The sequence below is a fragment of the Sinocyclocheilus anshuiensis genome, unplaced genomic scaffold (genome assembly GCF_001515605.1).
Source record: "Sinocyclocheilus anshuiensis isolate Anshui unplaced genomic scaffold, SAMN03320099.WGS_v1.1 scaffold850, whole genome shotgun sequence".
Taxonomy (NCBI): domain Eukaryota; kingdom Metazoa; phylum Chordata; class Actinopteri; order Cypriniformes; family Cyprinidae; genus Sinocyclocheilus; species Sinocyclocheilus anshuiensis.
Genome location: NW_015537937.1, coordinates 900,591 through 916,169, shown reverse-complemented (window position 1 = coordinate 916,169; position 15,579 = coordinate 900,591). Strand labels below are relative to the sequence as shown.

At 36.5% G+C, this 15,579-nt stretch overlaps 2 protein-coding genes across 6 annotated transcripts in view; both read left to right on the top strand.

Annotated features, from left to right (window-relative positions):
• The window catches only part of LOC107659744 (dual specificity protein phosphatase 14), a 6,563-nt gene extending 3,326 nt beyond the window's left edge, over nt 1-3,237 (top strand). Inside the window, exons 2-3 of one of the 2 annotated variants that reach the window (XM_016448784.1) lie at nt 695-1,200; nt 3,212-3,237. In XM_016448784.1, the coding sequence (XP_016304270.1) occupies nt 695-1,200; nt 3,212-3,223 (518 nt within the window). In that variant the 3' untranslated portion in view covers nt 3,224-3,237. Of the gene's footprint in view, nt 1-694; nt 1,239-3,211 lie in introns of those variants that run through there. The other variant, XM_016448779.1, reaches the window with a different exon arrangement.
• A 2,811-nt stretch (nt 3,238-6,048) lies between these two features.
• Nucleotides 6,049-14,586, top strand: LOC107659330 (NACHT, LRR and PYD domains-containing protein 3). 4 transcript variants are annotated; one of them, XM_016448251.1, is made up of 13 exons: nt 6,049-6,199; nt 6,414-6,473; nt 8,246-8,494; nt 8,570-8,611; nt 9,214-10,939; nt 12,019-12,102; nt 12,205-12,372; nt 12,503-12,571; nt 12,778-12,924; nt 13,007-13,165; nt 13,536-13,658; nt 14,001-14,120; nt 14,256-14,586. In XM_016448251.1, the coding sequence occupies exons 2-13, from the start codon at nt 6,455-6,457 to the stop codon at nt 14,284-14,286; spliced, it is 2,937 nt and encodes a 978-aa protein (XP_016303737.1). In that variant the 5' UTR covers nt 6,049-6,199; nt 6,414-6,454; the 3' UTR covers nt 14,287-14,586. The 4 variants fall into 4 exon arrangements, with proteins under 4 accessions (XP_016303737.1, XP_016303746.1, XP_016303733.1 ...); XM_016448260.1 differs by having other exon boundaries at nt 8,246-8,611; nt 14,050-14,120; XM_016448247.1 differs by having other exon boundaries at nt 8,246-8,611.
• The last annotated feature ends 993 nt before the right edge of the window (nt 14,587-15,579 follow it).

The following is a 15,579-nucleotide window of genomic DNA, read 5'->3' as shown; positions in this document are numbered from 1 at the left end:
AGTTATATATTTTAATATATAAAAACCCATTTATACTGTGGTAATATTTATACTGGTAAGATAATAATAATAAATGTCGTATTATAAAGAGATCTAAATTAAGTAATTGTTTCCCAAATTAATGAATATTGTCATTGTACTGAAGCAAATTGTTAAAATATTATTTTTAATATTTACTTTATTAACTTGATAGCATATCTGATTAACAACTTTTTATTGCAGATCAACACAAACAATTTTTTTAACAAAGCTATATGCATGTTTATTTTTTCAAATGTTTTCTGACCTGTTTTTTTTTTTTTATATTACCTATTATCAAGTTTGGTTAATGTAAATATAAACAAAATACTTAAATTCAACATATTTTATGAGTATCCTGAGTGCACAGGTAAACTTTGACAACCCTAAAAATACATTTAATAAAATCTTTTTTTTTCTCTTTATAGATATCTCTTGAATTGAAAACCCCTTCTTATTCTTGCTGAAAAACTGTTCTAATTCTCGTAAAATCACATGCATTTGTATGAGATCACATTAATTGAGATTCAATATGGAATATTTGTACTTGTAAAACGTTTTATTTAATTATAAGCTTTTACGTGAGAAATATGCTTATATATTTCAGATTAGTTCATTCTAGAAATGATGTAATGTTAATCACTTTTAATGTATTATTTCTCCCTTACGCTCACAGTGATGATCTCTCAGATCACCCCGAGTCTGTACCTGAGTGGAGTGGAGGCCGTGAATCAGTCAGCGCTGGAGCACAGAGGCATCACTTTGCTGGTGAACGCCTGTGCTGAATACCCCTGTCCGGAGTATCAGGGGGTGAAGTGCGTTTGGGTGCCGGTGGAGGACCGTCCTCACGCCCCTCTGGAGCAGCACTTTGACAGCGTGGCTGAGCAGATCCAGCAGAACCACACTGGAAGCACTCTGGTGTTCTGCTCGGCCGGGAGAAGCAGGTCTCCGTCTCTTATCATGGCGTATCTCATGCGGTTTGAGGGACTCTCGCTGCTTCAGGCTCATCAGCGGGTTCTGGCAGCACGGCCCTTCATTCGACCAAACGCGGGCTTCTGGAGACAACTGCTTCAGTATGAGAGGAAACTGACCCACAGCAACAGCATCAGGATGGTGGCCACCTCACAGGGCGTCCTACCTGAGGCCATCCAGCTCACACAGGACTCGTCACACTGCCTTGATGTATAATTCTGGACACCCTGAACTGGATATATTTTTATAGTGTGTGTGTGTGTGTGTGTGTGTGTGTGTGTGTACACTATGTACCATGTATTTTTTTAATGACATGTTTTTGAACATGTTTAATGTTACTACTGTGGTATTCCTTGAAGTACCATCAATTATCATATTAATACTGTAATCAGTCTCTCTTTATCTCCCAGTAATATGGCATAGTAAGATGAATTTTAAATCCTTAATTTAATGATCGTAGCTCTGTAGCTACGTTTAATTATGGTAAGTAAAACATATAATTCAGTGTAATACAATGATAATTGAGTCTGTTGTAACATATTTGATGTATAGATTTTAACACATACATAAAAAATATGCATGGATAATCAAGTAAATCTACGTTGCGTCAGCCCAGTAAAAGTTCATCTTGAAATATTTATTTAAGAATATAAAATGTATTATTATGTTTAAGCTAATGAAAATCATTAAAGGTTTCACAGCCCAAAGACATGTGAACCACAACCTGAATGTGGACAGAATTATTCTAAAAGTTAGACTAAAATTATAATAAAAGACCTCAAATTAAATTGTATGAACTATCAATCAGAGGGCAGAAGGCATGTAGATGATTGTGTCCAACAGACTTTTCAGCAAAGATTAATACTATTTTGATCATTTAGAGGAGTTAGAAATTCATGTATCAAATACGGTGCAGTAGCCTAGGGTTAATATGGTGAACATAAAACGATTATAAGAGCAGCAGTCGAAAACAGCTTAAACAGGATACAGGTAGCTGCAGAAGAGTTAAATGTTATTCCAACTAAAAACAACATTTCACGTCTATTTATTTAGTTAATACGTAAAATAATGAAACTGATAATGCCAGTCGCTCTTATTACTGTGCACGCTGTCCAGATAGATCATACTGTCTTCTGTGAACGGGGTCAAAATACAAAGTTTCTGAAATATGTCAAGTCTCGCCTCCATATGTTGGGCGGGGCGGCGAATTAAAGGGATACTCCACCCCAAAATGAAAAGTATGAAAGACATCATCAGAATAGTCCATGTGCCATCAATGGTTCAATATGAATTTTATGAAATGACGAGAATACTTTTTGTACGCAAAGAAAACAAAAATAACTATTTTTTTCAACAGTTTGTTTCCTCCGCGTCACAGTAGCGCCATTTTGGAGAGTATCCACTGAACGCAAACTGCATACGCTGTTCTGTGTCAGCCGCACCACACGGATACATGTTGTTTTCGTTCAAATCAAAGCGTAAATGAACGTAGAAAACTTATCCGTGTGGTGTGACGATGTCTTTCATACTTTTCTGGGCCTTGACAGTGTATTTTACTTGAAAGTCAATGGGACAGTCACAAGCCTCCCCCGGTTTTCATCCAAAATATCTTAAATTGTGCTCCGAAGACGAACGGCGCTTTTACGGGTTTGGAACGACATGGAGGTAAGTGATTAATGACAAAATTTTAATTTTGGGGTGGAGTAACCCTTTAAACTCATCCGGTTCTTGTCGGGTTAATGGCGTTGTTGTAGGCAGGTGTATCTGTACAATTTTGTTTTGTGACTGTATATGACTTTGGTTTATTCCGTTATACGCAAGTGCTATAAAGTGCATGTCAAAGTAATTTTTCTACATGCCATTTCCTTTACCGCAGACCACTAGGGTAATCTTTAACCATGTGTCACAAAAGCTGTCTTCAACAATTGCTAGAAGTCATTCCAAACGAGGTGCATTGAGGTGTAGAATTCCTAAGATACACAAAATTGTTTCGTAAGCAAAAATATTTTTTAAAAGCCACATTAAATAACTGCTATAATTTTATTTCGCAATGCTCTTACTAGCAGATGCAAATGAAATAGCCCAATCGGTATAGTACATGGCTCATCCATTTAAATCATTATCGAATTATTCAAATGAATGTGTGGAAAGCAAAGTACTAAGTATGGTATTACAAGTTCCTAAAATCTAAATCATCTGCATAATGTGTATCCACATATAGGGTACATGCTGACTTTTTACTGGAGGAGGGAATCAAGATCTTGCAGAGTTCCAACACAAGACCAGCCTGTGTTATGACATTTGACAGGTTTGTATTGATCTATCATCATTCATTTTGCATCACTAAATGTGCTGGGCTGCTTATTTCATGTAATTTCATGGAGACTGGAATTTTATCAGCTTTAAAAAGTAAAAGAAAAAGCTATATGACTTGTCTGGCATATTCGTCTTCTGAAGTCACAAAACCTTTTTGTGAGGAACAAACAAAAAGTTTGAGAATTGTTTTTCAGAAATGTATTTTTCTTTAATCAGCAGTAAATAACTTTTTTCATTTAGGCATGTTTTTCAAACAAATTATATTATAATTATGATATTATAATTATATTATAATTATGATTATACTCTAAATGTGAATGTCAGGTTTGTTAAAGATTGTGTAGTGATGCTGTGCTTTGTGCTTTGTGGTTACGAAGGTTAATATGCCATAAACAGTCTCAAAAATGCACAGGCTATATGGAGCGTCGTCATAGATGCAACCAGAATGTGATCTGAATTCCAGGACTTTTCTATGAAGACTTTCCGAATGAAAGTTAACACAAATGAATGCGCCAAAAACAATGAGAACTGTAATATGACACCAGCCAGTAACACAAATAATTTACTTTTTTAAAATAATTTATACAATATCGTTTGAACATTGTACATGAAATGTACAAGTTTTAAGAGCTATAGCGTATGATCATAGTGTGCAGTGTGATTCTAAATGTACTGGTTGGCTTTGTATATTGACATATTTCTACATGATTTATCATGTGTTTTATCTTGTCTCTCCATTTCTAAGGCCTTTGTTTTGGGACTAATAGTACAAGGCATTCAAATGTATACTACAACCTAGTTTTATAATGTTTATGCTTAATTTTCCACATTTAACAATTAAGAGCCGGGTGATAGTATAGTTTATATGTGAATACATTATAAACAATCAAGCATTTAAGATATGCTATATAGTATCATGTGACTATTTGAGTATTGTAGGTATGCAGAAAAAAAAATGGATATAGATGTAAATTGGGGTTATTAATTTATGGTGTGATATGGAGGATTATGAATCTGTAAGGGTTTGTACAATTTATTACAATTTGGTGTATACCACTGCCACAGTTAAATGCCACGTATGAACAGGGTTTAAGATTTTAGTCATATCTCTCACCCCTGGTCAGTTTAACAAAAGGCGTAATATAAAGTACATGATACAAAATAGCTTTAGCCCCCTATAAAAAATGCTGGGTTAAATACAACCCAGCAATTGGGTTGTTTTGACCCAGCGGTTGGGTTAAATGTTTAACCCAACCTTCTGGGTAGTAACCCAACTGCTGGGTCAAAACAACATAAATTGCTGGGTTTGTCAACATTTCACCCAGCACTGGGTTGTATTTAACCCAGCATTTTTAGAGTGTAGTGTGCAAGCCAAAGGCAATTGTGGCAAGGAATGAAAAACTTGCAATCAAAGATGAAAAGCCTTGGGAGAATCCAGGCTACACCAGGGGGCCAGTTCTCCTCTGAATACACATGCAAAATATAGTTACTACATAGATGCAGCTGTAATAGAATGTTCTCATTATTGCACAAAGAGTTGTCACAATTGGACACTTTATTTTACACTTTTGGTGTCTTCTACAAGAGCCATATTAGAATCTGTAATTTAGTTTTGATTTCACAGTAACTAAAAACCAAAGAAACAAATAAATAAATAAATAAAAATGACAGTAAAGTCTCTGTCTCTGTATGCATCAATCAAGAATTAGAGGAAGGGATACCACTTCCAGGAATGCTTCTCCTAAAATATGTGTATTAATAACGGTCAGTACCATCTGATACCATAACTGCACAATGGAAAAGCCACAGTACTTTTAACCTTTTTTTGTTGTTATTTTTGCCCTGTAAAGCCTGACTTAAGATTTTTAATGAAACTATTTATTGAGCCCTTAGAGAAAGTTTGCATATGTGTTTTATGCTTTGTATTATATTTTTATGGCCTATATGGTATAGTGAAAACATGGAGCTATATGCGAGAAAGAAAAAACACCTCAATTTTATTCAGAGGCCCAAAATTAACAACAATACACAATTTGGTGCAAATGTTATTTATACAGCCAAAAAGTAAGATGAATCAATAAGGTATTTATTACAGACTACTTACATAAAATGCTTTTAAATTTTAGTTGTCACTCTCCCAATAATGTCATAATGAGCTAAATTTAAATCCTTAGTTTTATGATCAAAGTTCTGTATTTGTAATCATGGCAGGCAAAATATATAATTCAATGTAATACAATAATAATTTAGTCTGTTGTAACATTTGATATAGCCTTAACATGATTTTTCTTTTAAAAAATGTATGATGGAAGTTGCTTCAGTCGAGAAAATGTCCATCTTTAAATATTATTTACCAATATAAAAGTTGTTCTTACATTATGAACATGAAATAGCCTATTTCACAGTAAAAAGACAAGTGAAACTAAATGTGGACATTTTTAGAATAATTCTAATAGGCGTTTATGTACTTTTACTTAATATTATACTTTTACTTTATTTAAAAATATGACGGTTAAAACATATGTTGAGCATAAAACGATAAGACCAGCAGTCGAAAACAGCTTGAACAAGACGGGTAAGTTAGAGCTGGATAAGAGCATGTTAACATACAACTTAATCCAACTAAAAAAATCAATATTTCATGTCTATTTAATAAGGCTGACCAGCGCGCTCTTGTGTGGGCTGTCTAAACGGGTCAAAATATTTCTGAAATATTTCCCGTCTTGCCTCCATATGGGTGGGGTGGCGAATTAATACTCATCCGGTTCATGCTGGGTTAGTAGTGGCCCGTTAAGCGTTTTTCGGATCTAAGAAGCAGACATGTCGATAATAAGCGATTTCAAATATCACAAGCGCCTTCAGGTTGCTTCAAAACACGTCCCTGAACAACCAGGTGAGATTCTCTGTTAAAAGTTCATGCACCTCCTGTATCTGTATTCTGTACGATTTAGTTTTGTTACTGTATATTCAGATAGACCAAACTTGGGTTTATTGTACTATAAATGCTATAAAGTACACGCCGAAGTAATGTTTCTACATGCCACTTCCTTTACCGCTTATCTTTAACCATGTGTCACAAAATTAGTTTTGACTTTGTTTCATTTCAGCTCTCTCCAACTGGACATGCCACAGACACTAATGAGACACCATGGACCAAGAGTCGGAGCGTAAGTACTGTTACCACAGTAAAAGAGTAGAAAGTCATAAAATAGTCTGTGATACACTGATTAAAAGTAAAGTGGCCCAAATAAGCATTTGCTAGCTTAAAATGGATGTCATTGCAAATCACACAGGCACACTGTTCAAGCAAAACATTTCATGAAAATACATTAAATTAGTTCTGAGCAATGTTGGGGAAAGTTACTTTTAAAAGTAATGCATTACAATATTGCGTTACTCCATAAAAAAGTAACTAATTACGTTACTTAGTTACTTTTTATGGAAAGTATTGCGTTGCTTTACGTTACTTTTGCGTTACTTTTTAAATCTGAACAGGGCTTGCTTGTTTGTTTTTCAAATAAAAAAGTTCTATTTTTGGCAAATATAAAAGCCTTTTCACACCAAAAGTGAAATGAATAATTCTCAGGCTGAGGGTAAAGTAAAATTACGTCCGTACAGTAGAATGCAGAAGAAGACATTTCAACACACTTCAGCAATAAAAAAAGACTCACAAATGTTTGTCTAGAGTAATTTGTGCTTATTAGTACGGTTGAACTGGATCATCGAAGGTCAGAAGAAAATAGAATGGGATTAAATACATAAAGGATATTTGTGTTGTTTAACATTTAATTATTGCAGGTTTGCGTCATATTCTGAGTTGCATTATTTTTATTCATTTTGAGGAATACTGAATCTATGTTTTTTTTTTTTTGTGAGTGAGTGATTCATATTTATTTTAGAACTAACATCTGATTTCTCTCAACAAGGGGACAGGAGAGCTGTCAATCAATAAATTGGAAAAAAAAGTTACTTGCGTTACTCATTTGAAAAAGTAACTCAGATATTCTCTTGTAAATTAACAAGTAATGCGTTACTTTACTAGTTACTTGAAAAAAGTAATCTGATTACGTAACTCGCGTTACTTGTAATGCGTTACCCCTAACACTGGTCCTGAGTAAAAGCTCTACTATTATTTTTTTTGCTGATGTGGCATAATAGTAGAGCTTTTGATGGTTTATTTTCTATTGTGGTGGTTCTCAAACATTGGGCCGGGGACCAGGGCTTTATCAAACTTCCAAGGGGGCCACACGATGACATGAAATTATTATTGTTATTATTATTATTATTATTTTAGCATAATCACAGTTTTATGTCTCCCCACAATTGTCAGTCCTCTGCCAGCACTTCAGCTTCGTCCCAGGTTACGCTGACAAGCTTAAGATTGTTGATAAAAGTTTGGTGCCAGGTGGTGTTTTTCCATCCACCCATTAAGATTTAGAACAAAAATTTGCTCCAGTTTTTGCATTTATTTGAACAAAAACAGCAAACAGACTGGATAAAAGCATAAATCCACTGTCTGACAGCAGGTGGCACTTATGGAACATCAGAAATAGAGCTGATTTCACGGTAATCTCTGTAAACAAATGAAATAAAAAATATTTTTTATTTTATTTTAAAATTATTTATTTATTTAATGTTATAATTTAATCATAATTTAATTAATTAATAGCTTTTCATCAACTCGCGAACCCCCTGAAAGTCCTTTGCGAACCCCTGTTTGGGAAACCCTGCTTTATTAGACAGTGGGGAGCTTTCAAATCAAAAAGGCTGGGAACAACTAATAAAAAATTATTGCAATGGAACTGATGTTTAAGTGTAACTTAAATGTCCAAATCACTTTTTGATGCTTAAAACTCTGCTGTACATTTTGAATGTCTAATATGTTTTGCTTGGACTTCCTTCCTTGTGAGCAATTATCATTTTATTATCTCTCCACCAGGTGCTCGGTTTGTGGATGCCCACTGGGCTACACTTGTCCAGAGAGTAAAGATGGTGATGCCGATAGCGGATGAGCTGTGGTCAAGTGGCATGATGGAGTGGGAGCCATACTGTAAGATCAGAGCAGCAGATACTAACCAGGAGAAAATGAGAGAGCTTTATGAAGTGCTGCACTCTGGTGGAGACAAGGTTAAATCTGCCTTTTATTCTAGACTGGAAAAGCATGAGTCATGTCTGTTTAGAGCCTTGGGTAAGAGCACACTCATTCTGGCCTATATACCACATGCATGTGAACTTTGTACTGTTAATACGTGTACCTTTACAGGTAACATTGCACAAACTGCAGAAGCTCTCATAGAAAGCTTAAGTAAGTATATCATTTTAACTATGTATCTTGTTTACTTAATTTGTTCAATTAAGTTTCATTTGACTAATTTTTAGGTTGCACACATATTTAAATAAATAAAAAATATGCAAAATGTGTAAGCATAGTTCACACAAAGATGAAAATTCCATCATCATTTACTTATCCTCATGCCATTCCAATTTTGTATGACACTATTTTTGTAGGCCCTACATCTTTCGTAGGCATTTTAGAGCTTCAGATAGAAGGATTGTGAGTGAATATTGACTTATATTTTGGTCTGTACCTCACATAAAGCTATTGTGTAACTTCAAAAGACTTGGAATTTGATGCAAGTTGCCCAGACCACTTTATGATGCATTTTCTGTCATTTTGGGGCTTTACAGCCCCAGTTCCCAATCTCCAGTCACTTTTATTATGGAAAAGAGATGCAAAAACAAGATGAGGATTAGTAAATTATGACCCAATTTTCATTTTTAGATGAATTTTTCCTTTAAAGTGAAGTTCAAGATGTTTTAGTAGCTACAGTTTATGCTATGCAACAGTGCTTACATGCTGATATGTCCGTTTCCCACTAATGAGCTTAACAAATAAATTATGCACAGACAAATATAAGAAGTGGATCCAGAGGGAATATGAATATGTGACTGAGTATAACTCTCTGCCTGGTGAATATGTGCTTCTGTCTGAGCGCTACACACAACCTCTGATCATCATGAGACACAGAGAAAAGAGAGAGCGAGAAGAAGAGATGTGCTCTGTGGGAGGGAGTTTCCAGCAGCTCCTCATCTCCAGGAATAATGCAGACAAAGACAGCTCCATCCTGGATGCGCTTTTCAGTGTCGATAATAAGGGAATCAGTCCTTGTTCTGTCATTCTCCAAGGAAACTCCGGGAATGGCAAATCCTTCACCGCTCAAAAGATCATGCTAGATTGGGCGTCTGGAAACCTTCACAGAGAGAAATTTGATTGTTTGTTTCACTTGAAATGCAAAGAACTGAACCACATATCTGGAGAGCAAAGCTTAGCAGAGCTTTTGAGTCACAACTCGAATTTAACATCGGACCAGATCTTACAGATCCTGCAAAAGTCACCGGAGAAAGTTCTCATTCTCATTGATGGATTCGATGAGCTCAGGTTTTCTTACAGTGACACCTCGAATATGCCCAAACTCAGCCATCTTTGTGAAAAAGCTCCACCTGAGGCTTCTCTGAAGGCCCTGTTGAGGGGCCACATCTTGTCTGAGTCCTTCCTGCTGGTCACCACCAGATCTACAGCTACAAAAACCCTGGGCGGTCTGCTCAAGCACCCTCAGCGTTTCACCGAGATTATCGGCTTCTCCGAGAAGGAGGTGGAGGAGTACTTCCAGAGGTTCTTTCAGAATGAAGAACTCTTCAGAAAAGCTTTTGAGTGCGTGAAGGCGAATGAAACCCTCATCACCGCCTGCTCCATCCCTGTCATCTGCTGGATCATCTGCACGGTTATGCGAGAGAGGTTCAGTGATGGTGCAGATGTAACAAGTGGACTAGAAACCACCACCTCCATCTACGTTGACTTTGTGTCCACTCTTCTGGAGCATCACTGCCAGGGTTTGAGTCAGTCCGTCCCGATCCTGCTGAGGAGTCTGGGTCAGCTGGCAGAGAGAGGGATGCTGGAACAACAAGTGCTGTTTGAAGAGAAAAGCATGCATGAAACTGTTTCAAACCCTGCTGGCAGTCCGTTCCTGTGCAAGTTCCTCTTTAAGAGAAGAATCCGCCAGGAGACGATGCTCAGTTTCATGCATCTCAGCTTTCAGGAGTTCTTCACCGCTCTGTACTTCATCTCACTGGCGGAAAGAGACTTTCTGGATAAACTAACGGAGCGGTTCCACTCTCAAACGCAAAACTATCTTGCTCTATATTTGGATGAGAAGTTTCCATTGAAGTATGGATGTCCTGAACCTCATTTCCTGCCTGTGATTCAGTTTCTCTGCGGTCTCTCCCATAAAGAAGTGAGCAGCTCACTCGAAGAGACGCACAATCTGTCTGTCCCTTCCTTTGTAAAGGCACAGTTAGAAGAATGGATCCTCCATGTTAGCGCAAGTAGAGATTACAATTTCTTGCCCTTCATTCTCCACTGTCTCTATGAGCTCCACGAGAAGGAGTTTGTGCAGAAAGCTATGGAAACTTGGCAGGAGTTAGACATGTCCTGGGATCCACTGAGCAGGACGGACTGCTGGGCGTTGTTGTACTGTCTGGACTGCTGTCCTCACTTCAGAAACCTGAAGCTCAACTTTGCAGCTGAGGAGCTGAAGATGCTTCAACCTGTGCTGTGCAGGACCCCAGAACTAGAGTGAGTCTGCAAATCTAGTGATGCACAAATACAGAACAGTTATTTTTAGTGTATGGTCTCTAATATGTTGGTTGACATTATAAACCAGTGAGGTTAGGTTTGAACATGTCGAATGAGAAACAGAAGAAATCAATATCTGATGCCATATAGAAATAACAATGTACTTATACTACCCAAAACCTTCAGACTGTTTCTGACTTACAGCAACTAGCGTCAACTCGTCCAGACTGTAAATTGGGGCAAAAATCCAGGCAAAGGTTGTGTAGTGTATTCCAGCCTTAATTGTGAGAAAGTTTAAAGAGATAGTTCAAAATGAAAATTCTGTCATTAATTACTCACCCTCATGTCGTGTATGTGTGTTGAAGACTGACACAGAAGAGAAGAAATTGTTGAATAAAGTCATTTTTGTTTTCTTTGTGCACAAAAAGTATTCTCGTAGCTTCATAAAATTAAGGTTGAACCACTGATAGATATCACATGGACTATTTTAATGATGTCCTTGCTACCTTTCTGGGTCTTGAACATAGTTGTGTTGCTGTCTATGGAGAGTCAGAAAGCTCTCGGATTTCATCAAAAATATCTTAATTTGTGTTCCGAAGATGAACAAAGGTCTTATGGGTTTTGAACAACATGAGGGTGAGTAATTAATGACAGAATTTTTGGGTGAACTATCCCTTTAAAAAAAACGTTATGCTTGAGATATAAAGTCACAATTTTTGGATTTTAAGATGCTGTTTTAAGATGAGAAAAAAATGGGCAATTATGAAATGTAAACATAAAATTGTCAGAGGAAATCACAAATTTAAAATTATGTATATGCACAACTATGAGAAATGCAGACTTCAATAGTATATCAGGGACCTGTTTCATAAAACAAGTTTACCAAATAAGCCAGGTTTATTTCAGTTAGTCTGACTTATTTTGAACCAAATCGACTGATAATACATCAGACTAACTGAAATAAACCTGGCTTATTTGGTAAACTTGTTTTATGAAACAGGCCCCTAAAAATAAATAAATAATGTTTAAAAGTTGCTCGATCAATGAGTTAAGTGATTTTGACGATATTTTGTTTTTAGGTTGACAGTGCAAAACTTTTCAGACACAGATGTCACTGATCTGCTCGCAGCTCTCGGAGAAGGAAAGCGGCTTCGAGAACTGAGGTAAAGATCTGTAACTTTTCTGTTCAGCACAGAGCTGCTGATCATATTTGTGGCTGATAAATGTCATGATATAACTGATAAGCATATAAATCTCTTTTACAGACTGAACAGCAGCTGTCTGTCAGATGAAAGTGTGCAGCAGGTTCTTAATGCTCTGCACAAACAGAACAACGTGGGTGGACTTCAGATTGCAGTAAAGAGCATCTCAGCTGACACTGCCCACGTCATCACAGACTTCCTGCAGACCAAAGCCAAATGGGAGGAGATCAGGTATCTCAAGAACATTTTCTTACATTTGCATACTTTAAGCAGCAAATTTCACTCAGCTAAGACCCAAACTCCATGCTTTTAATTTTAGATGTTAATGTAATGACTGTTTATTATATGCTCTGGTTGACAGTTTAAGGACTGATGATGCAGAAAGTCTCTGCTCGTCTCTGCGGCTCTTCAGCTTTGAAGGAAAGCTCGTGTAAGGATTTTTTTCCACACAACTGGACTGCTCTGTGTTTTATGATTCTTATTATTTTCATGAATCGCTAATGAATACAGTTACTTGACAAGTTTCACTATGCATTGTTGTGCAACCTCTTTGTAAGACTCCTGCATTCAGACTTATTGGACGTGTACACTTGATAATGATCCAGATATATGAGGAAGTGTGTTTCTTGTTGACAGGTTGAATGTGGTGAAATGGTGTTCAGACCTACAGAATGAACCGTCACTGTCAGAAATCATTCTCAAATGTCCACATTCAAAGGCATCCAGTATTAATGTCAAGAGCTTCTTGCAGGCCTTCCACAGTGTAAACTGTATAACAGAAGAGTATGTTTTCAAAACCACCTTCACCTTCCTGTCATGCTCTTTGTGGATAGAGATTACTGTAACTCTTTCTCTCTGTCTGTAGGAGTGCAGATTTTAACAGGCAGGTCGATGCTCTGCTGTCTCAGCTGCCATCTGTGTCTGGTTTGAGTGCGATAAATCTTTCCGTTCCCATCCTGACGGTGACTTGGGCTTCCAGAATCCTCTTACTCGTAGAGTCTTGTCCTAGACTGGCTGTGATCAGGTAAGAGTAATTAGCTCTGTGTTTGTCCGTTTGGTTTGTGTGTATTAGTGCATTAGTGTACTTTATAAATGGGGTCATTATACAGTAAATGTAAGTCTAAGTAATTATTTGTATCATAAGTAAACATAAAATAAAGAAGGGCAATAGAATAAGCAATTGCCCCCTGCCATGCTTTTCACAAATTTAACAAATTAAATTTTCACATTTTTTTTTCACATGTTGTGACTGTAAGCTCTGAAATACCTGGAAGAATAAAAGTGAAATGCCATTTTGACAATTTTTTTTAAACTATTTTTCACATTTTCTCAGCTGGTTTGGTGTAGAATCAAACATGTCAGCCTTATCTCACAGTAACATTTCTGTTTTGTAGTTTTGACGCTGGTTCAAAGGGCTCCGATGGTGCTGAGTGGCTCCCTGGTCTTTTAATGGAGGAGGGAATCAAGTTATTGCAGGAATCCGCAAAACGTTCCGAGTGCATTGTGAACATTAGAGGGTTTGTAATATAAATGATATTTGCATATATGTTTATTTGTAGTCATATGTTATGTTAGTTCTACATAATCTACTAGTGGTATGGACAGCTGTAGATGAGTGCTTGATGAATGTGAAATATGTATTTTTTATATGAAAATATGCATATTCTCTGATGATCTTTCACATTTACCTTTCTGTGCTGTGATTTCACACATGTAAGGCATCAGCAGCTTTTGTGACTTGACCAAATATGACAGATTCTTTCAGATAATCTTTTAATGAAATCTATTATCCATGTCTTTTAAAATAAGTGTGTTTATGCTGTATTGAATGTGTGCTGCTGTTCTGTGTCTGTGCGAAGGTTCAGATGCAGTAAATCCTCTGACCGCTGCACTTGTCACACCAAGCAGATCGAGGAGCTCAGCTGCAACCAGAGAGTGACCATTGAGTTCTGTGGAGAGAAATGTACAGAAGACATAAAGTGAGTTCTGATTGGTTGAGAATAATTAAGGGGCTTATATAATATGGCCTTTATTGTTGTTATTATTATGTAGTGTTAAGAATCTCTTAAGTGCAGCATTGTAATTTTCACTCATCTTTCCCGGTTGCTCCCCAGGTCTAAACTTGAACTACCTGAGGTTAACTGAAGCTGCTGAGCTGCTCTGTTTTTCTGAGTCTTTTGGTGCAACTGAAAAGACGACATGTAATAACTGGAGGATGTATGAAGAGGAAAAGAATGAACTTCAGTTGTTTTAACTATTTACTATTAGTTACTCCTCCCTGAATTATTTGTAATTTCTTCACATTTTATTAAAATATCTATCTCACTCTGGTATAGCCCTAGGCCAATTTGATTCCAGATCTATTTATTCTTAAGGGGGAAAAAAAGCTTTATTAGTATAATTGTGTTTGTTTGGTTTTAAACAAATAAACTTTGTCATGATCACTTTCACCACCTTTAATGGTGCTTCTGTGTTTTGGTTCAAGTTTTTGAACAAATTTGTTAAAATGATCTGTGTTACAAGGACTCATAATATTCAAATATATTTATTGGTCCCCTCCTGCTAAAAAATAATTATGCTGAAAATGAACTCACCTCAGGCTATCCAAGATGTAGATACGTTTGTTTGTTTGTTGGAACAGATTTAGAGAAATTTAACTACATCATTTTTTCAGAATCTAAAAAATAATTATGCTGAAAATGAACTCACCTCAGGCTATCCAAGATGTAGATACGTTTGTTTGTTTGTTTGTTGGAACAGATTTAGAGAAATTTAACACTACATCAGTTTTTCAGAAGCTCAACTATTCTTTTATGTGAGCAGTGAACAAATCAAAGGGATTTCAACACAGAAAAACAAAGCATGAAAAGGAAAATATGTATTATCCATGTCTTTTCAAATTCAGTCTTGTTTTAATTCAGTAGTATAACACAGGCTTACGAAAACACATCAAATCAACAATTTGAACAGTTTTAAGGTATGATTTAACATCGCTGTATTTTAGGTTGGAGACTAAAGACTCAAGAGACTTGACTAGATATTTGTCACACACTCTTCTCTTTCTGAGTCTGACATCCGTTCGAGATGCCAGTCAAACACAGTTGCCAAGTCCGCGTATTTTACGCGACATTGGGCTTCTTTTATTTGTGAAGTCGCGTTAAAAAAATCACGGGTCGCGGGTTGCGGTTTTTTGGGCTTATTTAAAAAAATAGGGTTGCTTATTAGAAAAACCTGACAAGCAACTTCGTTTTTTACATTTATGATCGCTGTTTTTTCCCCCCAATATATTGTTGACACTGTCTGCTCGCAGCTAATAGTCAATCAGTGCAATAATAAATTTGCTGTAGCGTTATTCATCATCCCCCATTGGAGTAAAGTCACGTTTAACGTGCAGACATGTGATGTTGTAATCCAAGCGCTGATGTAAATAGACAAACA